At 45.7% G+C, this 25,731-nt stretch overlaps 1 protein-coding gene and 1 long non-coding RNA gene across 2 annotated transcripts in view; both read right to left on the reverse strand.

The window, feature by feature from the left end:
* The window catches only part of LOC141105809 (uncharacterized), a 44,899-nt gene extending 29,112 nt beyond the window's left edge, over nucleotides 1-15,787 (reverse strand). Inside the window, exon 1 of the long non-coding RNA XR_012235655.1 lies at nucleotides 15,699-15,787. This is a non-coding gene — a long non-coding RNA (uncharacterized lncRNA). The remainder of the gene's footprint in view (nucleotides 1-15,698) is intronic.
* A 1,534-nt stretch (nucleotides 15,788-17,321) lies between these two features.
* LOC141106673 (rap1 GTPase-activating protein 1-like) overlaps nucleotides 17,322-25,731 on the reverse strand; it is a 165,887-nt gene continuing 157,477 nt past the window's right edge. The window contains exons 13-14 of the mRNA XM_073597613.1: nucleotides 22,666-22,821; nucleotides 17,322-17,489 (exon numbers count right to left, since the gene is read on the reverse strand). Coding sequence (XP_073453714.1) covers nucleotides 17,322-17,489; nucleotides 22,666-22,821 — 324 coding nt within the window. The remainder of the gene's footprint in view (nucleotides 17,490-22,665; nucleotides 22,822-25,731) is intronic.

The following is a 25,731-nucleotide window of genomic DNA, read 5'->3' on the forward strand; positions in this document are numbered from 1 at the left end:
TATGGATAGTGGGCCACTCATATATGTGTTGGGGGTCAAGGAGAGGAGACGCAAGGCCGGATGGGAGACAATTAGGTTTTTCCAGACAGGAAGCCTGCCTTCGGTGGTTGGGGGTCCCAGGTATGCTGTGGGGTAGAACAGTGTCAGAAGTGCGAAAATTTGCACGGTTGGATTGTCCTCCGGACGTGTTGGTTCTAACGTGGGTGGAAATGACTTAGGATCTAAGTCAATGTTGGATTTGGTGCGAGACATCAAATTCGATTTTTGGCAACTCAGAATGGCCTTTCCACGCGATTATTGTATGGTCGGACATTGTAGCTCGGACCACCTGGAGGTTAGCGAGGTCTGTAGATAAGATCAACCGGGCCAAGAAGAAGGTGAACAAGGATGTGAGTGGTTTTGTGGTCAGGAATGGTGGGATTGCAGTCAGACACCTTGAATTGGAAGTGGATACGTGGAGGTACTTGAGGAGGGATGGTGTACACCTGAATGATGTAGGGATCGATCTGTGGGCCTTGGGTTTACAGGATGGGATCCAGCGAGCTTTGAGGGTTTGGCAGGGCACACAAGGGTAAGGTTTTTCCCTGGTGTGTGCTGTGGCGTGGTGTTGGACTTTGCAGGTGAAGAATTAAACTCCAGATACCAGTTTGGGACCCATCAGTAGTATGAGGCCCGTTTGTTGATATTCCAGTTAACAGGAGTTTTAGCTGGAATTTTAGTTATTGGTGCACTGCGGTCAACTGTTTGTTGTCTCTGAGCTAGCATGTCAGCTGGAGGCCTATTTTTTAGTTAAGGTACCGCAGTGCCGGATTGGATCAAGTTGCAAGATTGGTGGGTTTTCCCTGCAAAGGCCAACGGGAGTATCTAACAGATGGGGGTGGTGTATTTCAGGTGTGTTGTTTCCATACAGTTATGTTATTTTATGAGAATTCTATTTATTTGATTATTATTGTTATTAATAATAGGAATTGGCTGCTACGGCCAATTATTTACTCCAGATTGGTGTGGTCTCATTTTCTGGGGGGGAAAAGAAGGTGTAGGGGTCGTAGCAGTTTCTGGCTTGGTGGGTTATGAAGGTAAAGGGTATTATGGGACACATATGTTATACAATAGTCATGTGTTTTTCTGTCAATATGGGGTGCTGTGTGTACATTAATGAAGAAAAAAAATGAACTTAAATGATTTTAGCAAATGGCTGCAATATAACAAAGCGTGAAAAATTTAAGGGGGTCTGAATACTTTCCGTCCCCACTGTAAATAAGTGTAAAAATCAAATAAATTCAAAAAATAAAGTGCACCAATGTTTCACTGAAAATCAGTGAATTCGTAGATAACTTTGTGATCTCCACCATGATCTCCACCATCACCAACACTCCGCACTCACCAGATAGAATGGCTGCATAAATAATATTAGCTACTGCACTTTATTTAAGGCAGCACTCCACTCTGGTCACAGTCCATTTAAGGTGGCACACTAATGACTGTAGTAGTGACTATGTGTATCACATCACTCTCCACAAGACACAGACAAGCAGTTCAACTGGGTGGAGTGAATGCTCACAAACCGGAGCCAAACATATGTCTCATGGTGTAGTATTTATTAAAAACAACCAGTAAGTACATATACAAAAATAAAATGTGAAAAGTCAGCCAGCACTTACAAAGATGGCCGCCGCATAGACGTCAGCACCCAAAATGCAGCCCAATGTGTTTCACGCTATTGCGCATCATTAGCATGCCTATGTTGCTGTTTGAGAGTTCCACTCACTTTCTGTCTGGTAAATCGTTGTCATTATAACAGGAAGTGAGGAGAAATCTTTAGACTGGAGCCCCAGATTGCAGGAAAAACCTGACAGGGATTCTAATTATTCCCTACTCCATGCAAAACTAAGACAACATTTCTTTATCGTACATCATAGGACACAGAGCCTCAAGTAATTACTTGGTGGGTTATGGGCCTACCTTCAGGTGTTGAAACTGGTATAACCAATACAGGAAGTTAACTCCCCTATACAACCCCTCCTCCTTCCAGGAGTCCTCAGTTTTTTCGCCAGTGTCTAAGGTGTTGGTCACGAGTGAAGATGTGCTCTGAGGAGCTCCAGGGAAGGATCCATGCTGGATTTAAAAAACCTCCACAACTGGATCCATCCTCGCCACTGAGGCCATAGGATGGTACCCGGGCCTCGCATTGAAGAACGAGGTTTTGCCTGTAAGCTTCTCTTTGAGAGCTGGACCCTCGGAACCAGGACTCTTTTTGTTTTTTCATATTACCTAAAGTTGTTCCTGAGGGGTGCTATACATGGTCCAAAGGAGCGGAACCCCTTTAAAAAGGGCCCCAGTCTTTGAAGGTTTAACTACGCTGTCCGCCGTGATGGGTGAAGGTTGGATCTTCTGTTGAATCAGCAGTATCCTGCAGCGAGGATAAGGTAAGGGAAGAGGCTGGGTACTGCAAAAGGTGCCTATGCTTTCCTTCCATCTTTTTAAAAGATATGCCTTTAAGAAAGTCTCTTCTATATGGAGTAAAGTTACACATACCTTACTTGTTGCCTTAAACAGCTCTGTGTCAGGCTTGAAACAGCCATGTGGGCCCAGCAGCAGAGGGGGGTTCGTAGTGAACAAAGGGGATTTCTTAGAGGGATCAAAGGGATACAGAGTTTCTGGCTGTCAGTAGATGCAGCAGCATGAAGTGTATATGTTGTTTTCACTAAAACCACTTAATCTAAAGGACTTGCAGGTAGATACAGCTATTGTCTTTTAAGATGCTATATCCCTCCCCCTCCCTCCACTGAGAGGCATGCTGACAAGTTCCTCTAGTCTAGAAAGATTATCGCCAGCACCGGCCCTTATAGACACTTATTGTGTTGCGGTTTTAACATACAAGCCTGTGATCAGGCAGCATTTATTTTGTAACTCACAGCGTGCGTTCGCCTTGGCGATGCCGCCTCCTCCTCACTGACTGTGATAAATAACAGCGCGCGCACAGACAGGTTACTTTAAAACATCCACACAGCTGAATCAGGAGTTTCACCTGATCTTTGTAAAGGGTTGAGGGGGCGGGTCGCGAAGGGGGTGTGTTTTTTTCAGGGCGGTGCCATGTGTAAGTCTTAGAGACATCCACACAGCTGATCTGTTTCACAGATAGATGGTGCTAGGGGCGGAACTCTAAGGGCGTCAATCAAGATTCTCACCTGATGTCTGTAACGAAGTAGCTCATAAAGAGTCTGTTGCAGCCACGGCCACATCACACTAACAACACAGCATCGCTGGGCACGTAAGAGGTGTATCACAGGCATTTCCAGCACAGGAAATATGATTGTTATCAGCAGTTAAATACTGATTATATGATGACACTTGTCTTGTAAATTTTTATTAAGGCAAATAAGAGATAATTTGTTACCTCTGTTTTTTTGTACCTTGTATTATGACTTTCAAAGCTACTTTGAAGGTACCTAAGGTGCCACCCCCAGGCGCTGGGAAACCCAGTCATGCCGCCATGCTGTCACCCTCTCCGGAGATACCTGACATGGCAAGCCAGGGTGAGTCATTGGAAGCCAGCGGTGGTGCAACTGCTTTACACACTTCAGCCCCTGTATACGTGACTGAAGATGCATTTTCCTCAGCCCTGCAGGGCCTAGAAGGAAGATTAGCGGCTCTAATCGCATCCTCCATCCAGGTGGATAGGAAGCGTCCTAGATCCCCCTCCCCCACCTTAAATTCTTTAACAGTGGAGGGTCCAAGGGAATTGTGGGAACAAGATGAGGTATCTCCCTCAGATAATTTGGAGGAAAGACAAGTCGGTTATTCCTCTGCTGAGGAAACAATTCTTGATGTGTCAGTTTCACAAGCTGAAGTTCAGAACCTTACCGAAATGGTTCGCTCTGCTTTCATGTTACCCCTAACAGAGCTAGCTGAAGGTCCGGTTTCCTCCCTGGGTTCCCTCAAACCTTTGCAACCATTGCATGCATTTCCCGTCCACGCTTTACTAGAAAAGCTTATTTATACCGAATGGGATCATCCAGATAAGCATTTTCCCGCTCCAAAGAGGTTCTCTATCCTATGGAGGAGAAGTTCACAAAAAGATGAAAAGTTCCTGCAGTTGACGCTGCGATTTCCAATGTGAATAGGAGTTTAACTTGTCCAGTGGACAATGCGCTTATGCTTAAAGATCCAACAGATAAGAAGTTGGAAGGCCTGTTAAAAACCTCTTTTTCCTTAGCAGGGAGCGTGACTCAACCTGCAATTGCAGCTATAGGCATCTGTCAGTCCTTAAAGGACCAGTTCACAGATGCTCTTAACGAGCTCCCTGCACAACAGGCCCAGGAGTTGGCAGAACTACCTAGAGCATTATGCTTTGCCATAGATGCTATGAAGGATTCTATTCATCAAGCTTCTCGCCTTGCGCTCGTGCTAGTTTACATGCGAAGAACCCTTTGGTTAAAGAGTTGGTCAGCTGAAGCGCCTTGCAAGAATCTTTTAACCAGTTTTCCTTTTAAGGGAGAACGACTATTTGGCGAAAGTTTGGATAAGTATATCCAGACAATCTTTAGCGGAAAGAGTACTCTTTTGCCAGTTAAAAGAAGATATAGACGTCCTTCATTTAAGCGCACCTTTTCCCCTGCGCCAGGTACATCCGCCTCTAGGCAGGGGCGACGGCCTCCACCGTCAGACTCTAGAGGAAGACCTCAGGGTCAAACCCAGGCACAAAGGAAGACCTGGGGCCGCAAGCCTGCAAAGCAGAATACCAAGGCCTCATAATGAAGAGGCATCTCCCCTCACCAAGGTGGGGGGAAGACTTCTGGGGTACTCAGAAGTCTGGCAAAGGGAATTTCAGGACAAATAGACTCTCTCCACAGTCTCTCTAGGATAGAAGCAAGAGTTTCGAGAGTTTCCACCATCTCGTTTTCAGAGATCAAACGTTCCCAGAGATCCAGGGAAAAAGCAATCCCTATTGCAAGCATTAGACCGATTATTGGCTCAAGGGGTAATCATACAGATTCCCAAACAAGAGCAGGGTTTGGGGTTCTACTCAAACCTGTTTACGGTACTAAAACCAAATGGGAATATCAGACCAATTCTAGATCTACGGAATCTAAATCGGTTCCTGAGGATCCGCTCCTTTCGCATGGAGTCGATCAGATCAGTTGTCTCCATCCTACAAGGGGGAGAACTTTTGGCATCCATAGACATCAGAGATACATATCTGCATATCCCTATATTTCCTCCTCACCAGAAGTTTCTGCGATTCGAAGTAGAACAAAGGCATTTTAAGTTTGTAGCCTTGCCCTTCAGGCTAGCTACAGCACGTCGGGTATTCACAAAGGTACTAGCCCCACCTCTAGCAAGGTTAAGGGCACAGGGCATAACTGTCTTGGCTTACCTAGACGATCTATTGTTAATAGACCAGTCGGTGGCCCGCTTGAAGCAGGATGTAGCCATTACAAGCAGTTACCTGGAGAATCTGGGTTGGATTCTCAACCTGAGGAAATCCTCCTTAAAGCCATTAAAAAGGCTGGAGTATCTGGGCCTGATCATAGACACAGCCCAGAAAAGGGTGTTTTTTGCCTCCCGCAAAGATCCGCTCCATACAGGAGCTGGTGCGGATGGTCAGGTCAAAGAGAAATCCCTCAATACGTCTTTGCATGAGGTTATTAGGAAAGATGGTGGCTTCATTCGAAGCAGTTCCCTATGCCCAATTCCATTCGAGACTGTCTCAAAACAGTATCCTGTCTGCTTGAAACAAGACGATTCAAGCTTTAGATTTACCAATGAGGCTGTCCCCAAGAGTGTCTCAAAGCCTCACTTGGTGGTTACTAAGTCGGAACCTGCTGAAGGGAAAGTCCTTCAGACCAATTGTTTGGAAAGTAGTCACGACAGATGCCAGCCTTTCAGGCTGGGGAGCAGTACTAGAGAAGATGACTGTCCAGGGACAGTGGTCAAGAACCGAAAGAGCCTTGCCCATAAACATCCTGGAGATTCGGGCAGTGTATCTGGCTCTGAGAACCTGGACCTTCAGGTTAAAGAATTGTCCTGTCAGGATCCAATCGGACAATGCCACGGCCGTGGCATATATCAATCATCAAGGGGGCACCAAGAGTTTCTCAGCTCAGAGAGAGGTGAACCAGATTATAACTTGGGCAGAAAAGAATGTCCCATGCCTATCGGCAGTTTTCATTCCGGGGGTAGAGAATTGGCAGGCGGACTACTTAAGTCGCCAGCAATTATTCCCGGGGGAATGGTCTCTTCATCCCGAGATTTTTCATGCGATTTGCGAAAGATGGGGGACTCCAGATGTAGACCTTCTAGCATCCAGGTTCAACACAAAGCTGGTCAATTTTGTGTCCAGAACAAGGGACCCACTCGCGTACGGAACAGATGCGTTGGTGACCCCATGGGATCAGTTTTCACTGATCTATGCATTTCCCCCGATTCAGTTGCTACCTCGACTTCTTTGCAGGATCAGACTGGAAGAAAAGTCGGTAATACTGGTAGCACCAGCATGGCCCAGAAGGTCATGGTATGCAGAGATAGTAAAGATGGCAGCGGAGGGTCCATGGCTCCTCCCACTAAGGCCAGACCTGCTAGCACAGGGGCCGATATTCCATCCTACTTTACGAACACTAATGCCGCATACACACGGTCGGACTTTCTAGAAAGCTAGGTCCGACGTACTTGCCGCCAGACTTCCGGCGGACTACCGCCGGACTTTCTGAACGGCCGGACTTGCCTACACACGGCCGGACTTTCCGGAATCCGGTCTTCCCGACGGACTTTCAGAATGAACGGACTTTCCTACACACGGACAAGTCCGTTCCTTTTGAACGTGACTTGGGTACGACGGGACTAGAAAAGGAATTCAATCTCGCCGCTTTTTTTGGCGAGATTGAAACCTTGCGAGCCCCGTCGCAGGCCCTTAGGTCTGGTATGGAACTTTAAGGGGAACCCCCTACGCCGAAAAACCGGCGTGGGGGTCCCCCCAAAATCCATACCAGACCCCGATCCGAGCACGCAGCCCGGCCGGTCAGGAAAGGGGGTGGGGACGAGCGAGCGCCCCCCCCCCTCCTGAACCGTACCAGGCCGCATGCCCTCAACATGGGGGGGTGCTTTGGGGGAGGGGGCGCCTTGCGGTGCCCCCCCCACCACAAAGCACCTTGTCCCCATGTTGATGAGGACAAGGGCCTCTTCCCGACAACCCTGGCCGTTGGTTGTCGGGGTCTGCGGGCGGGGGGCTTATCGGAATCCGGGAGCCCCCTATAATAAGAGGGCCCCCAGATCCCGGCCCCCCCACCCTATGTGAATGAGTATGGGGTACATGGTACCCCTACCCATTCACCTAGGTAAAAAGTGTCAATAATAAAACACAACACAGGTTTTTAAAATAATTTATTAAACAGCTCCGGGGGGGGTCTTCTTCCGTCTTCGGGGGTCCCTCTGGTTCATCTTCTCCCGGTGTCCGGTTGGTTCTTCTCCGCTCTCCGGCCTCTTCTCCCGGTGTCCCAGGTCTTCGGCCGGCCCCTCCGCTGTCTTCAGGTAGCTCTATTGCCAGCGGAGGTCCGGACTTCTTGGCTTCTTGGCTTCTTGTGTTCTCTTCTCTTCTCTTCCCCCAGATGTTGACACGACGCTCTCTCCGGCTGGACTGGCCTCTGAGGGCTGCGTTGTGACTTATATAGGCGGAGACCCCGCCCCCATATGTCACAGTCCCTGGGCATGCTGGGACTGTGACGTTTTAGGGGGCGTGGTCGACCACGCCCCCTAAAACGTCACAGTCCCAGCATGCCCAGGGACTGTGACATCATATGGGGGCGGGGTCTCCCCCTATATAAGTCACAACGCAGCCCTCAGAGGCCAGTCCAGCCGGAGAGAGCGTCGTGTCAACATCTGGGGGAAGAGAAGAGAAGAGAACACAAGAAGCCAAGAAGCCAAGAAGTCCGGACCTCCGCTGGCAATAGAGCTACCTGAAGACAGCGGAGGGGCCGGCCGAAGACCTGGGACACCGGGAGAAGAGGCCGGAGAGCGGAGAAGAACCAACCGGACGCCGGGAGAAGATGAACCAGAGGGACCCCCGAAGACGGAAGAAGACCCCCCCCGGAGCTGTTTAATAAATTATTTTAAAAACCTGTGTTGTGTTTTATTATTGACACTTTTTACCTAGGTGAATGGGTAGGGGTACCATGTACCCCATACTCATTCACATAGGGTGGGGGGGCCGGGATCTGGGGGCCCTCTTATTATAGGGGGCTCCCGGATTCCGATAAGCCCCCCGCCCGCAGACCCCGACAACCAACAGCCAGGGTTGTCGGGAAGAGGCCCTTGTCCTCATCAACGTGGGGACAAGGTGCTTTGTGGTGGGGGGGGCACCGCAAGGCGCCCCCTCCCCCAAAGCACCCCCCCATGTTGAGGGCATGCGGCCTGGTACGGTTCAGGAGGGGGGGGGGCGCTCGCTCGTCCCCACCCCCTTTCCTGACCGGCCGGGCTGCGTGCTCGGATCGGGGTCTGGTATGGATTTTGGGGGGACCCCCACGCCGGTTTTTCGGCGTAGGGGGTTCTCCTTAAAGTTCCATACCAGATCTAAGGGCCTGGGATGCCCCCCGCGCTCGCCGCAATGGGAAAATTAGTTTTTCCTATTGCAGCGAGCGCGAGATGCAGTAACCTGCTCCTCCGTCGTATCTGGTCCTTCGGACTAGCATACAGACGAACGGGCTTTCCGTCAGGAACTGAGTCCGGCGGAGGTACGACGTAAAGATTTGAAGCAGGCTTCAAATCTAAAGTACGTCGGATTTCCACCCGAAACGGTCCGTCGGAAGTCCGATGGAGACCACACACGGTCGGATTGTCCGCCGGACTTGGTCCGGCGGGGTCCGTCGGACTTTTGCAGGTGAAAAGTCCGACCGTGTGTACGCGGCATAAGTTTAACGGCCTGGCTATTGAGACCCACATTCCGAAGAAGTGTGGGCTTTCCAGGGCAGTTATTTCTACTTTAATTAATGCTAGGAAGCCAGCTTCTAGAGCTATATATTATAGAGTCTGGAAAACTTATGTTTCCTGGTGTGAATCCAAAGGTTGGCACCCTCGAAGATATATTATAGGCAGAATTCTTGCCTTCCTACAATTAGGCATAGAGATAAGGTTGGCCCTGAGTACTATTAAGGGCCAAGTCTCAGCCTTATCAATTTTATTTCAAAGACCACTTGCTACGCATTCTTTAGTCCGGGGTTTCATGCAAGGAGTGATGCGGATTAATCCGCCAGTTAAATCACCCTTAAGCCCTTGGGACTTGAATTTAGTTTTGTCGGTGTTACAAAAACCGCCATATGAACCATTACAGCATATTCCTTTAGTCCTTCTGACTAGGAAGCTGATATTTTTGGTTGCTATATCCTCAGCAAGGAGAGTTTCAGAATTGGCTGCTCTTTCCTGTAAAGAGCCATATTTGATTATTCATGAGGACAGAGTGGTGTTACGCCCTCGTCCAGGCTTTTTGCCAAAAGTGGTTTCAGGCTTTCATCTGAATGAAGATATTGTCCTGCCATCGTTTTTCCAAAACCATGTTCCAAAGAAGAAAAGTCACTACATTGTCTTGATGTGGTGAGAGCAGTGAAAATCTATTTAAAGCGGGGGTTCACCCACACCGCCAAAAAAAAAAAAAATATTAAAAGCCAGCAGCTACAAATACTGCAGCTGCTGACTTTTAATACATTGCCACTTACCTGTCCCGGTGTCCAGCGATGTCGGCAGGGGACGCCGAGAACCCACTCGGTTCTCGGCAGCTGCCGCTGCCATCCTAGGTGAGGGAATCAGGAAGTGAAGCGTTGCGGCTTCACTTCCCGGTTCCCTACTGCACATGCGCGAGTCGCGCTGCGCGTCCCTAGTGGTCCCCGCTCTCTGCTGGGAGCTGTGTGTTCCCAGCAGACAGCGCGGTCGGGACAGGAAGAAGCATAGACTCCCATGGGAGTCTATGCCGGAAGTAGGTGCAAATACCTGTCTTTGACAGGTATCTGCACCCCCCTCCCCCCTGAAAGGTGTCAAATGTGACACCGGAGGGGGGGAGGGTTCCGAAAAGTGGAAGTTCCATTTTTGTGTGGAACTCCGCTTTAAAGAAAACTGCTCAGATTCGTAAGACTGATGTCTTATTTATTCTGCCAGAGGGTCCTGAAAAAGGACAGGCAGCGTCAAAATCCACTGTGGCTAAGTGGATTCGGCAAGTTATAATTCAAACTTATGATTTAAAGGGAAAGATTCCCCCTTTTCAAGTTAAGGCGCACTCTACCAGAGCGGTTGGTGCTTCTTGGGCAGTGCGTCACCAGGCCTCCATGTCTCAGATCTGCAAGGCTGCGACTTTGTCATCAGTGCATACATTTAAAAAATATTATCAACTCCCCCGTCTTCCCTTTCCCCTAATTTTTATTTTTATTTTTATGTTTTCTGTTACTTCTCTCTTGATCTAACTGATATGACAAGATTGTATTTCAACTACTATGAGAAGTCATTGAACTTTATAGATTGTAACGATTAATACTCTGTAACTTTTGTGACACTAAGTTTTTATACTTTTGTATGCCATAAAACCCAATAAATATTTTTCAAAAAAAAATATTATCAAGTAGATGTAAGATGGAATGAGGATATCGCCTTCGGGCGCAGTGTGCTGCAAGCAGCAGTATAATTCCTCAAGGTCTGGGAGTGCCCTACGGGTTGTGTCTCCCTCCCCTCAAGTAGCATTGCTATGGGACATCCCACCAAGTAATTACTTGAGGCTCTGTGTCCTATGATGTACGATAAAGAAAATAGGATTTTTAAAACAGCTTACCTGTAAAATCCTTTTCTTGGAGTACATCATAGAACACAGAGCTCCCGCCCCCCTGTTTTATGGGGTGAGAGTATATTGCTTATATTGCTTGGCTACAAAAACTGAGGGCTCCTGGAAGGAGGAGGGGTTGTGGTGGATGTAGTGGATGTGATTATGAGTGCCATGATGAAATGCCTATTTCTAATATAATCGCATAGATATAAGTGCTTATCTCTCTCTCTCAGCTATCAGCCTTAACCATATTCAGTTAGATGTCTGCCAGCTTCCCCCTTTTTGTGGAACAGAATTGCAAGTGTTAAGAGCAAGTTAAAAGAAGATTGCGCCTGTTTTCAAGAACTGGAAACAAGACACCCTATTTAGCTATGATAGTCTGCTATTCCCTTATATAGATATAACCCAGCTAAAAGCTTATACTTTGTCACAATAATGAATATGTATATCTTGTGGTCTGCATACGCTTGTCTTATTTGATATTTGATTTGATAACAAAATATCCGGCTCATGGTATATCAGCCGGGGTCCAGGAAGTAATAAAAGCAGAAGTACCAATTTACTGAACGTTGTATGTGTCAGTGATTTGTGTCGAGTGTGCACACTTTTACATTGAAGGTTAATTTGGCCAGGGGGACAGAAACAAAAGTACCGAACGATTCTGGTTCGGTCTAAAACAATATAGGGGAGTCAACTTCCTGTATTGGTTATACCAGTGTCAACACCTGAAGGTAGGCCCATAACCCACCAAGTAATTACTTGAGGCTCTGTGTCCTATGATGTACTCCAAGAAAAGGATTTTACATGTAAGCTGTTTAAAAAATCCTATTTTTTGACTGGACATGCACTTAATTTAAAATAGCAAAGAACAGTAATATGCAACTAAAACTGTTGATATACAGACATGGTGGCAAAGATATCTTCTTAACCTTAACTGCAAAAGATCAGCTGCACACCACTGTCAGAGTGGGAAGGTCCTAGGCAGGGCTTTTTTGAGCCTGTCCTGAACAATAAAGTTCTATTGAAAGATGGAATATGAAGCAAACTTAGAATTTTGGGTGGTTAAACACCCCCTCTCCCCATGACACATGAGAGATATGGCAGGAGCTTTGTGTGGTTCATATGGCCCCTTTAACCCTTGCATGTTTAAAACTTTCTTAATACGATAAACATTTTGGGGGGTGACACTTTGTTTACCTCTTGTTGAGGAAACGTCCCTCAAAATGGGGGAGTAGATCGCAACCATATCTTTCCCCACCTCATGCATCAGGACATATCTACTATAGATTGCTGTATTGCAGTAGATCAGATGTTTACCTAATATCTGTTCTGTAAATATACATGCTAGGATTTGGGGTCATTGAGCTATCACTTAGCTCCTGCATAAATTTGATGATAACTTTATTACCTTACAATTAGCATTTATTGCATTTACTGTGTCTTAATGTATCCAACAGCATCATATATACATTATAGACTATGGCCGTTGTGGATCATGGTGGGCTTCTGCCGCCCCTGTTGGCCTCATGGGGGTGAGTTCTGGTCCAATTGAAGGCTTCCCGGCAGGGTAAGTGTGGGGGAGATACAGGATGCACGCTCTCCCCCCCCCTTGCTCTGGTTGACAGACGAGTGTTTCCCTCATCCGCAGACGTGAGTTTCACCCTGCCGGTGGCATCCCTTGATCACCTCTGGATGAGCCGCGGCGAGGTGCGCATGTGCGATCTCTCTCAGCGTGTGCACGGTGCTGCGACATCTCGCGGCTTGCGGCGGAGATGACGGCATCTGCTGGGGCATCGGCCTCCTGGGACACCGAGGGAGCCACACGTGGGCTGCTCAATAGCGGCCCGGACGCCACCACTCTGGGGGGAGGAGATCAGCACCTGTGCCCACTCACCTAAATTGCCTATTTTAGGCATATATCCATGACCGGCTGCCTGTAAGTCTTACCATGACTCCACGCAGACCTCAATGGATGGCACTGCATATATTCTTCTTGGCTCCCACTTTTTACCTCTTTTGCTTCATTGCAGTTTGGTTTATACAAGTAAAGCTTCCCATACTACACCAGCCACATTGTGGCACAAGGTAAATTACAATATTATATTTATACTCCTACTCCTAAAATTGGTCTAGGTCCCTTACACATGTTTCTGATTGTTTGATTATATTCAATTATTTATTCATTCATCTTTTTCTGATTTGTTTTCACTTTTATTCCATCATGCGTTGGCTGACACTATACACATATTCATTCACTTTGACATGGCACTTCAGCCAGCACTATGCTGGCCATCCATTCCATTTTACTTTATCAATTAAAGGTTTTTTATATTCCCAGTACCCCATACCACTTCTCCTCCACTTACTACCACACACCACACTATCCAAACAATCTTATAATTATACTACAATTCCTTTTACCCTATTATGGCTTTGCCACATTATTTTGAATCAATTACGACTATGAGACTTTAGGATACCCGATGAATATACATTGATCATTATGATTGCAGTTAGCCCATACACTCTATGCTTATAACCTAATTAATTCATTATGACTTATTGGGTGTTTGTCGCAGGTGCGGACTCTCCCCTTCCCCTGGAGGGCGTCAATGTGGTTCCTTGTAAGCCCCTTGGGCTGGGCTCATGCGCTCTGGGGAGGCAGGGACGACTATGGGGCCCTCCGGATCCATTTACGGCTTTTAACAGTTCTGGCCAAGGGATTATTCCCTCTACTCTCCAGCGGTAAATATATCGCCATTTTAACTCTACAATGAGATTTATGATGATATGTTCTTACATTCTGAAGCTGTTTTAATGTGTTTTATAGAACCAATTATCTCCCTGATGATGACCGTCCATAGGTCGAAACGCGTCGGAGATTTATACCATCAACAGTCCGGATATGTATTATTGTATACAAATTTGTGAAAATGTGTCAATTCTATATTGTGGAATATGTATTGTACCACTTGGCTAGTTTTTATATGTTATAATGCAAATTGAATTACAACATGACATTTGCTTATTGTTCAAATAAATGCACTTACTGGTTATATATTCTAGATTATTCCTGACTTTAAGATATTGCTGTCTAAAGCCCCACCGGAGAAACTGTCCATTTCTTGTCAATTTATTGCTTTGGGGTGTGCAGCGCATACATCTCTCCCACATGTGTTTCTCCCTTTAAAACTTAGAAGCAGCAACCTTTCCAGCTTCTATCTACTTGACCTTAGCCTGGTGGAACCATCACTATAGTCTAGGCTCCCACTCCAAGGGGCTCAGACTCTATAAATACTTCATAGAATCAGTCTAAGCTGATATTTCAGTGCTTGGCTGCTGCTTTATGGCTCTGTTTGATGGGAACTGTATTGCTGTGTTGACCTGCATTTGGAAGAATGCAGGTCAACAAAACCCTATTGGCTAAGGGGTTGATTTACTAAAGGCAAATAGACTGTGCACTTTGCAAAGTGCAGTTGCCCTCTGCAAGTGCATTAGCTCCAGAACTTAAATAAATGAGGTAAAGCTTCACTTTGCAAAGTTTACTCAATCACGTGCAAGGAAAATAAAAAAAAACAGCATTTTTGCTTGCACATGATTGGAAGATGGAAGTCAGCAGAGCTTCTGCTCATTTACTAAGCTCTGGAGCTATTGCACTTTGCAAAGTGCACAATCTATTTGCCTTTAGTAAATCAAACCCTTGCTGAGCAGAACACAAAGCAGTTCAGAGACTGCGGTTGACCTGCATTGCATTGCTTTACTTTGGGTGCAGTGGGGTTGATTTATTAAAATGGGAGTGCTCAGAATCTGGTGCAGCTGTGCATGGTAGCCAATAAGCTTCTAACTTCAGCTTGTTCTTTTAAGATTCGATGATTGGTTTCTATGCAGAGCTGCACCAGATTTTGTACACTCCAGTGTCTTATTGAGGTGCATTTGAAATGCAGGAAAATAAGGTCAAAAACAGCCTTTTCATGCCAAATGCTCCATGCATCCGAATAGAGAATACAGCATTCTACTAGAATGCTTGTTGACATAGATACAATGTATCACTTAAAGTGTTACTAAACCCACAAGAGTAAAGTCAGTCTGTATATGCAGTAAAGCATGCTTGTTATACTCACTGTGGAACCTAAGGGGTTAATCCTCTGCATTGTGAAAAAGGCTGCTTGATCTTGTATGCACAGAACCTCCCCTTCCTGCACTATCCCCCTGGACAAGTCCAGATAAGACAGAGCCTTTGGAGTCAGGCTGCACATGCTCAGTTTGGTGTGTATTGCTGGAAAGGTTTATTTTTCTTCAGACACAGGTCTTGCAGTCTCATTGGACATTGAGAAAACTCCTCCTACAAGCTTTAACCAGACACTGATAGAAGTCACAAGACTGCTATACACTGCTGATGAGAAAAGTATTTAGCAGTTTATATTTACTAAAATAATTGCATTTCCATGTTCTGTGTCTTGTGGGAAACCATATATAGTGAATGCAGTGTCTTGAGTTTAGTAATACTTTAAGCCCCTAAGCCCTGACAGTAGCTTAATATTGAACCTGATCCCTAACACTGAATTAACATCTGCAGTTGTCTGCATAACTTATCCTTAGTCTGAAACTTCTGAACTTGAATCTACAATAGCACTGAGAGCAACCCATTTCACTCAGTAGACTGCAGAATATTACAAAAACTTCTATTGACTACAGACTATGTACCACCACCTAAAATTTGGAATAGTGGCATCATATAGGAAAATGGTATGACCTAGAAGAACCCTCTACTTATTCCCTGGCCTCTACAATATTGGCTAAGTCTTCATGATTATTCCATCTAGTGGGTTCCTTACCCTTCATGTCAAGTGCAGATCTAGATACCACTCAGAAGACATCAGATGCCCCAACATATGACCCTCACCTGAAGCTTGGAGAACCTCTCTGCTTTGTAGCAGCTGACCTCAGCATTGATCAATTTGGTGAGAAGGAATTCTCGAAACTGCTGGTTCTAGAAGGGAAGAAAGACTTGTTATTATGGTTAATTAGACAAAAAAATTTCTAAACACGGGCAAATCTACACCTACAATATTTAAGCTTGCTGCGCTCCGCATTCAAAAATGATGGGCATTAATATGGAGCCCTGGGGAAAATAATCTCTCAAATATTTGGTGTCAATAGAATAGTGGGCACCAGAAAAATGCCCTCAAAATCATTGATGTCAGTAGGGTAATGGCCACCAGTGAAGAATAATTCCCCAAATCATTGGTGTCAGTGGGATAGTGATCAACAGGAAAAAGTCCCCTTCAATTCATTGGTGTCAGTGGGGATGTGGCCACCAGTAAATAACAACTCCTCAAATCAATTGTATCATTGAGATAGTAACCCAAAGAAAAAACAGTACTTCTAACTATTGGTGTCAGTGGAGTAGTAGTCACCAGTGAAGAATAATTCCCAAAATCAATGGTCGGAGTGGGATAGCGACCACCAGGAAAAAGTCCCCTTCAAGTCATCAGTGTCAGTAGGGTTTGTTTACCAGTGAAGAACAACAGCTCAAATTATTGGTGTCATAGAAATAATAACCCCCCCGGGAAAAAAAAACACTCCCATCAAATCATTGATGTCAGTGCAATAGTGGCTCCAAGTGGAGAATATCCCCTCAAATCAATGGTGTTGATGGAATAGTGTGCCAGAGGGAAAATACTTCAGAATATCACTGGTGTTAGTGCTGGTACTGATCATTGGACAGAAACCAGCTTGGGAGTCTGAGAAAATTTTTAAATCCCCTAATACACACATTGTTTTTTTTTAGTAATGAGCAACTAATGGTTTGTGTAAAACCATTCCTGATTCTCAGAAGGTCCAGCAGTGAGCTGACAGTATCTGACCATAGCTGCTGATGGCTTTGCTTCCCTGTATGAGCTTGTATGTGGAAGCACAGTCAATATGTCACCTAACATGCCCAAGCATAAGGCTCACGAGGCAGCAATGTGCTGCCTGGAAGAGGAGGAGGATTGGGAAGAAGGAGAGCTCTTTGGGTTTCTGTTCTCTTGGAACTCATTGCTATTAGTGACATGCCATCTAGATTGTCAGGTTTTCCTTTGTTACCAGAGCACACACCTTTAGAATGGCTACTGAGCTGCGCAAGTAATGGGGAAGAATCTAGGTGTATCCTGCGAACACTATCTCCACTCTGCTACAGTGCTGGGTATGAACCCTTTAAGGGTTCGAAGTGGTGTGGCTCTGGAATGCTCTCAAGATCCTAACTGGCTGGTGTTTGAACACAGAATTCATGGAGGATAGAAGCCATGGCCCAGCAAGAGGGAGGTTGTGACCTGGCTGTTCAGAGCCACTGAGCTAGACAGCAGTTACCACAATCCACTGCTGTTCAGAATGCAGTGCTCAAGCCAGAAAACAAGATGAATAACCTCCCAAAAAATATCATACTGGTGGTGGTAGTTGTTGGGGGGGGGGGGTCTACAAATATAGGAGAAGAAGCCATGTAAGAGAAGACATGGATGGACCTCAGATTTATAGTATTTGGGAATTATCTAAATGTGATCAGCAAATCATCAAAGCATATGTCTTCTGTAAATATATAGGTATCCTCCCCCGTAAGAGGGAAGATTGGCATCTTGATTACCTTTTGAAACACGGCAGGAATTGACAGAGCTGGTCCGAATCCTGGCACATCATCCCGAGCTGTAACTGAGACCTGGGAAGACAATATATATTATTTAGGAGATTTCTGTAAACTAAAGATGTTCTGATAAAAATTAGTTATAAAAGAGAAGAGTCATCCAAAATGGTTAAAAGAATGTTTCCTTATCTTCTTTCTTTATTTAATATCAGAATTGTTTTCCTATTCCGGGTATATATATTTTATATTTCACATATATATACTTTATACTTGCCTGACATACAGTATATGTCAGATAAATATAAAATATAGCATTGGATTATTTTTTATTTAAAATACGACCAGTAGGTGGAATGTTTGGCTTCTTTTCCTATGTATTCCTATGCGGTTCATAGAGCTCAATGGCTAACACACACAAGTGAATGAGTCAGAGCAGTAACCTCTACCCCCTATGTCCCCAGAAGTTTCAGAGACTGGCAGACCTATTTTTAGTGGAGAGCAGATATCATTTCCTCTACATAGGACACTGTAGGTCCAGACCTCAGCCTGCATATTAAAAATTCAGGCCTCAGCCTGATGCCTGTAGTGTTCCACGGAGTTCTAAATCTAAATGCCGCACAGACTAGTCCATTGCCAAGGATGCATGTTCACTTACTAGCTGGGGGTGAGAACCTTGTTTGGTGGAGAAGGAATGAGGAGAGAGCCTTTGGGAAGGTATAGCCAGCTGTGATACAATTGTCACAGCCTGCAATACTGCTAGCTACCACTGGAGGGAGAACCACTCAAATTTAGCTAGCTGGATACACACAGGTAGATAAAAATCTTGCGGCCTAGTGATTCCCACACCTCTGAGATTCCCCAATCTATTGTGTGGGTATTTTTCAAGTTGCCATTTAAGTCACATTAAAAGACCCTCTCTCCGCTGTGCTGAACAGTATTTATAAAACTTTTTGCATTGGTACATGTCCCCAGAGCCACTGATACGCGTGGAACCATCAGCCCTCCTTGTACAGGGCCCAGGCCCCAGACCCCATGAGCTCAGGGGGGGGGGGCAGCTGATAAGCACATTTGCAGCTGCTTAGCTACATTCAGTTCCTTCCTGATTCTCTGCCGATCCCCACGTTCCAACTGCCCAGTCTATATATTCTTATCTGCTCCCTCCCCCTTTCTCTACTTCCCTAATACAATCACATCCGATCAGCCACATTCCGTTCCTGTAGCTGCATTTTATCTTCCACCAATGTGACTTAGGCAGGCCATAGATGATGTGATTTTCTTTCCTACAACCATGGGTTGCAGGAATGAAAATCACTTGATTCCCCCATCAAAACAGCCAATGTTGACAGGGGAATCCCTCCTGCTGAACTATTGTGTTCTCTCAGCTGGGGGGAGACATCGCCGCTGGGAGAACAAAATGATTATTGCTAGGGGCTATAGTGGCTAGGGGCTATAGCCGCTGGCAATAATTGCATGCTGGAAATCTGACATGCTGGTTGTACCCAAGTGGATTGATGGATCGACTTGGGTAGAATCAGCCTGTCCATACATGGATCAAATCTTGGCCAGTTCAGCAGAGACCGGCTGAGATTCGACCCATGTATGGGCAAGGCTGATTCTACCCAAGTCAATCCATCTATGGCCAGCATTAGTGTTCTTTATGTAGTTGGGCTTCCCACTCCATTCCTCCAGGCTGGAAGCCTTCAGTTCACTGCAAACAAGAAGGGGGAGATGGCGCAAAGTATGAACAAAGACAAACCTTGGAAGGACAAGGAGAAGTAGAATTAAAATAGTGTAAAATATATATGCAATAAAAGTCCTGGATTATCAATGTAGCAAGGTATCAGGCCTCCTTTGATCTAATGAGAACCTCAAGGGCCAGGGATAGCTGACATCCTTCTATATGTTGTGGGTTGTGAGGACCTGGTGGGTGCAAAGTAGTTAAAGTTATTGGGCGCCAGACACTTCTTGAATGCAAAAGACAGTTTATTTCTCTTAACCAACTTTTTGGGGGAGAGAGGTTTAGGGCCAGGACACCCTTAGGTAGTTGCAAGATTAATTGGCAGACTCCGAGACTTCAATAGGAGGACAGCCATGCAGGGAAAGGCATCCAGCAAGACACCACATCTGCATGTGCAGGAATGCTGTCTCCTATGGCAACAGTCTTTAACCGTTCCTAACACAAAGTGTAACAGTTCTTTCACTTTCACTACAATCATTCCTTGTAGTTCTTCAGCCCACTGAGCTCCTGGTCCCTCACTAGACCCGCTGATTCACTGCCACTGAATCCCTTGAGCTCCTCCAATCTTCACGGTGGTATCTTCCTCAAGTGTCACCCCTGCCTCTCTGCTGGGTCCCTAGCTTGGCACTCCAGATACCTCTCAAGCTTCACCCCCGCTGGCCTGCTTTGTCCCTGGCTTGACACACAAGGCTGCTCTGCAAGCGTCACCTCTGCTGGGTGGGTCCATGACTTGATTTCCACTGAAGTTTTCCAGATTCTTTACCGTCCCCGCTTGGTGAGAATACCGCTCCGGTACTTGCATCGGTTACTCACTGTGGTCCCTGGTAATAAGGCGGATAGTCCCTTACTGGCGACAGCTTCCCCTCTACCTCCGACTACGACAGGTTCTCCGGCCGGCAGAACCATCACTTTTGGTTGGACTGCGGGCCGCAGTCCCAACCCTGCGCTGCTCTTGGATAGGCCCTCAGACAGCCTAGCAGCCAGATGTGCCCGGGTTAGGCCCCATCTCTGGCCTAGCAGCCCGGGCAATACAACATACATCCACCCAGACAGCCGTCCAGGTGGCACAGAACACAGATCACCTGACTCCACCCGAATATATAGGCTCTCCCAGCAGGCCAAGGGATTCAAGAAAACCCCAGCCCATTGGCTGAGATACCCCATATACCCATAACCTGACCTTGCATTGCCCTTCTCATATCTAGTACCACCAAGTACCCGGCCACCTAGTGGTAGAAGAGAAAAGTGCAACAAGGCCAAACTTAGGGAGAAATCAATAGATATCTAAAAGTCAACCAGGGTGACTATTCCTGGCAAGTAAATTTGTGAGGGGCATCCTTGCCTGAACTCTAGGGTGCTACATCAAATTAAAAGAACACAACAAAGTCCATGGAGTCCAATGGAGTGCTGTAGGAACACTAGTGGCAGCTCCCTTAAGAGTGAAGCAGTTCTCTGGAAGACAAATGAAAAAGCAGCAAGGTGCGCCAGACTAAGTGTAGCAGATCAAGTAAATGGGAATCTATTAAGAATATTCAGCCAAATGGCTACTCACATAATATAGGATAATAACAAGCATGTAACTCCAGCAAGCTGTGGTCACTCAAGGGACTCCAAGGCTGTGTCACAGCAGGCTTCAGCGGTGTTACGGCAGGATGGAAGAAAGGGCCGGCAACTATGCCTCTTCTTTTCCTATGCTGTCGTCACCCTACAGACTCAGTTCCCTCTGCAGATGATCCATGCTAACTGATCTGGGTAATGTGCAACATTTTCTATCACCTATAGCAGGAGTCTCCAAACTTTCTGAACAAAGGGCCAGTTTACTGTCCTTCAAACTTTGAGGGGCCTAGATTGTGGCCAATGGAAACAGAAATTGCCCTGGTATCAATGGGAGTAAAGAATGCCTCATCATTGGTGTCAGTCAGAGGAATAGTGCCCTAAGGGCCTGATAAAAGCAAGCAAAGGGCCACATCCGGCATCCGGGGTCGCAGTTTGAGATTACTGACCTATAGCTTAGATTTAGCATTCATCATTATAAGATTCCTAATTGAATCTCATCGCTGGTCCAGTTGCATCCACAGCTCCAGTCCCATTCCCTCAGTCCCTTTCCCTTACCTCTGCAGACGCGCACAGGTGCCATTAATACTTAGTGGCACTCACACACATCTAGAAATCGCAGTTGCGTTTACAGCCACCAAAACACATGGTACCGCAGTACCAAGCAGTTTGTTGCATCACACTTTAAAAAAATCCAGTACTTTCTGTGCATTCCTGCATTTTTGGCAGCCCATTGAAATTGATGGGCTGTGCAAAACTCGCCACACGGAAATGCACAAAAAACAGTTACACTCTGCACCTTAATGTTGTGAAGCAGCCCTTAACCGCTTGCCGACCAGCCGCCGGTGTTTTACTGCGGCAGAATGGCACGGCTGGGCGAAATGGCGTTACCTTACGTCGCTTCACCTTTTGGCCACTAGGGGGCGCGCGTCCTCAGCCGGAGGCGTGTGCGCCAGCAGCCGCAGCGTGTGCTTGGAGCCGATGCGAGTGCCTGACGGGCGCATTGAGCGCCGGGCTCCTGCGATCGCTCGTGACAGAGCGAGAACCGGGATCTGTGTGTGTCGCTTCACCTTTTGGCCACTAGGGGCAAGCGCGCGCTGTATAATTGTCAATGGTCCCAAAAATGTGTCAAAAGTGTCCAATTTGTCCTCCGCAATATCGCAGTCCCGATAAAAATTGCAGATCGCCGCCATTACTAGTAAAAAAAAAAAATAATAAAAATGCCATAAATCTATCCCCTATTTTGTAGACGCTTGCCATTTTTTGTACCAAAAATATGTAGAAGAATACATATCAGCCTAAACTGAGGAAAAAAATAGTTTTTTTGATAAAAAAATGTGGGATATTTATTATAGCAAAAAGTAAAAGATAGCGTTTTTTTTTAAATTGTCGCTCTTCTTTTGTTTATAGTGCAAAAAATAAAAACCGCAGAGGCGATCAAATACCACCAAAAGAATGCTCTATTTGTGGGAAAAAAAGGACGTCAATTTTGTTTGGGTACAGCGTTGCATGACCACGCAATTGTCAGTTAAAGCGACCCAGTGCTGTATCGCAAAAAATGGCCTGGTCATTGAGCAGCCAAATATTCCGGGTCTGAAGTGGTTAATCATTTCAATATTTTTTTTCATTATTTTTTTTAATTGCTTTTTACGGATATGTTGCTGCATCCCCACTCAATACAGTTTAATATTTTAGATTTCACAGTAATTTTGTAACCTATGTTGTGTTTGTGTCTGCTAATAATGATTTTAGTGTATTTTTAGCAATTTTTTTTTGCTATTTTCAGAGTGGGGTCTGTTAGGTAGACTGTAGAGGGCCCCACGATTTCAAACAGCAGCCTTGCATGTCAACCATTGCTCTTTTTTTAATTTATTTATTTACAAAATTGCAAATTAGCCTAAAAAATGCAGAAAACTGTAGATGGCTTCATCCTCTTAAAGTTAAAGAAAAAGGTCTCACCTTGTACAGAGTATTACCGATGTGACTTCTGCAGGACTGGACGACAATGAAGCAATGGAGGAAATGGGACGTTATCATATCCGATGAGAAAACTGAGCCATCATCCTGGTACACCAATGAGACAATATCATTCCCAATATGACGTTTTCTCTGCAACTGGAAGGAAAATTGTAATTGAGAGGAGCAGAATCTAATAATACCTTTCTGACCCTCCCCTGCCCACAATTCTGAGATGTTACCAAGACAGAAGATGTTCACATGTGGGGCCACCTACTGGTGGCAATGTTACATTTAAAACAAGTGCAAAACTCCAGGCAAGGGGGTACTTTCCAGGCTTTGGAAAGATTTTCACTCACTTCCTGTTTTGTGTGTAGGGCAGAAAACTCTCCAATAGATCACAATAAAAATAACTGACAGGGCTTTAACCATTCCCTACTCTGTCTGAAACAGGAACACTCATTTTGGCTTTAGATATACTTTAAAGTAGAACTATAGGGAAAACGTTTTTCTTTTAATTTTGGATAGAGAAAAGGAGGGTTATGACCTGTGTCAGTTTTTTTGTTGCCATCTGTGTCCCATTGGGGAGATTTCCCTTCACTTCCTGTCCCATAGTCAAACAGGAAGTGAGAGGAATATCTGCAAATTTAGGGAATTCCATGGGGACCCCCAGGTCACCAGAATTAGTATCCCCATTGGAAGATTTCCCCTCTATTACTTTTCTAGGGACAACCCAACATTTTGAATTTTCTTTGAATCTCCCTAACGGGGGCACAGATAGCATTACAAATCTGACAGGGGTTCTAATCCCTCTTACTTTAAGTAATTCATTATTATGTCTGTCCAGTGAGCAGAGAGCTGACCACCACAATTCTTTTTACCCTTCTTTTCTCTACTTCTTACAGCAGGAAGCCTGAACAGTTGTCTTTTCTGAGCAACAGGATTTCCAGGGACAGTGTGAGTGCTTCTACATCCCCAGGGCTGAAGGATTAAAGTTGCCGGATGTAATATCGAGCAAGCTTTTCTGGAACTGTGCTAGTGAGCTGTGGCCCAATCCCTTGTCCTGGGACATCTCTCTAAGCAGCCAGGTGGGCTGGTATTTTCAAGAAAGGGAACATAGAGCTCCTGAAAGTGGGAACTTTGCTAAAGGGGGATTTCCTTGTCAAGTTCACAGAAACTGTTGCTGTTCCGGAGGGAATATAGTCAAGTATATGTTCCTTTTTTGGATTACATAGAGAAGGAAGTGGTTGTGACATACTCTGGACACCCCAGCTGGATATCTCTGCCAAGAAGCACGGAAACACGATGCCAGTAAATATAGCTATAGTTACTCCAAAGAACTAGGCAAACCAGAAGAAAAAATACTAGACATGTGTAGGATAGATAACCTCCAGCCTTGCCCAAACCTACTAGACCGTTTCCTACAACCCTCCAACTATACGATAAAAGACGTGAGAAGGTTTTTTGGAGTAAAATGGCCATCACAGCCTTTTATTTAACAAAAATACATAACTTCCATAAATAACATAATTAAAATAACAATCAGACAAAAATTGAGAAAATAACGCTTGGTGATCTTTGTGGGCAACAACAAACAACCTGGTCACTGCGACAACCTTTTCTTAAACTTAGGCCTCCAGCCGCAACACAGCGGCTCGGAGACAATCCTCATCAATCCTCATCATCCGCAGTGGCCTCCATTTAGCTATTCAAAGTTAAACCCCTCGTTAACCCAAGAACCCCATACCACTGATGGGTCCCGACCATTCTATAATTCAGAATTTTTCTTCCTCCTCCAAAGACCAACCACCGTCAGGCTGCCACGACAGCCGTGTTGGATAACCAAAACCATAGGGAGGGCGGGTGGGAAGCTTCTTCTTCTTGGTATAGCACCTGACTGGCACCTCGCGGTTCACCACTCCCCCTAAATGTCCCGGGACCCCTCCCAGCCCCAGCCACAACCCCCTGCCTTAAAGAGACCTAACTGCCCTACCAATTTTTTACCCTTACCCAGCTGTCCTACTATCCACCCTGTCATGCTGTCCCTGCGCTAATTTTCCTTCTTTTCTTTTGCTCCGGGACTCCCTTTATTAGAGAAACACACTGAATTTATACAGAAAACAATCAGATAGGCCCTACTCCCATTATCACAGACAATGGCCATCTTAGACAGTCTGGCTCCCCCATAGGAATACATGACCAGTGTACATAAGATGCACACCTTTTCCCTTTAATGGCTGCCGCCATCTATCATACCCCAACTTTAAGTCCCCATTATCCTTAACTATAGTGACGACACCACACCTTGTTGGAGTAAAACTGGCCATAGCAGCCTTTTATTAACCAATATAAATCTATATAAAATATATATATATATCTGTAACATTTTCAACGTAACAAAATCAACTCTCAGTTTCTCCTCCTGGTGGTCAATGACGGCACTTCCCAACGTAAATTCTGTTTCACATCTACACTGCGGGCCTTCTATCATAATAGGCCTACGGCCGTGATAACATCAGCCCAAAGACAACTCGTTACCTGCAGTGTCACCATTACCATCTTCAGCTAATTAGTGTTAACTGTACACACACAATAGGGGCCCATAACCGTTCAGTCCCCCCACACTTCCATCTCCTGGGTTAGTTACCACCATCAAAGACCATCACCACCGCCATTCATCTGCTGCCACGACGTAATCCATCATACCACCTGTAAATAAAACATTAACCCAAGATACATAACCACGTATTTAGGGAGGGTGGGTGGGAAACTTCCTCTTCTCTGTAATTCTCCCTGCAATGCTGCCCGGGACACCCCTCCTGACCCCTAAATAACCTAAACCCCTCCCCCTTCAACATTACCTTTACCCAATCCCCTCACAATAATTCTAAAACAACTTCCATTTAACCCCTGCTGTACCCTTATCCCCCTGTCATGCCGGCCTTCTGCTAGCTTCATTTCATTCCACCTGCTCCAGGCCTCCCTTTATTCATGGGAAGGAAGCCAAAAGTAAATTAGTGACCAGCCCTTCTGGATAACTTGAAAACACAGAGTTCCCAGAGCAATGGT

This window comes from Aquarana catesbeiana, linkage group LG08, assembly GCF_042186555.1.
Source record: "Aquarana catesbeiana isolate 2022-GZ linkage group LG08, ASM4218655v1, whole genome shotgun sequence".
NCBI lineage: Eukaryota > Metazoa > Chordata > Amphibia > Anura > Ranidae > Aquarana > Aquarana catesbeiana.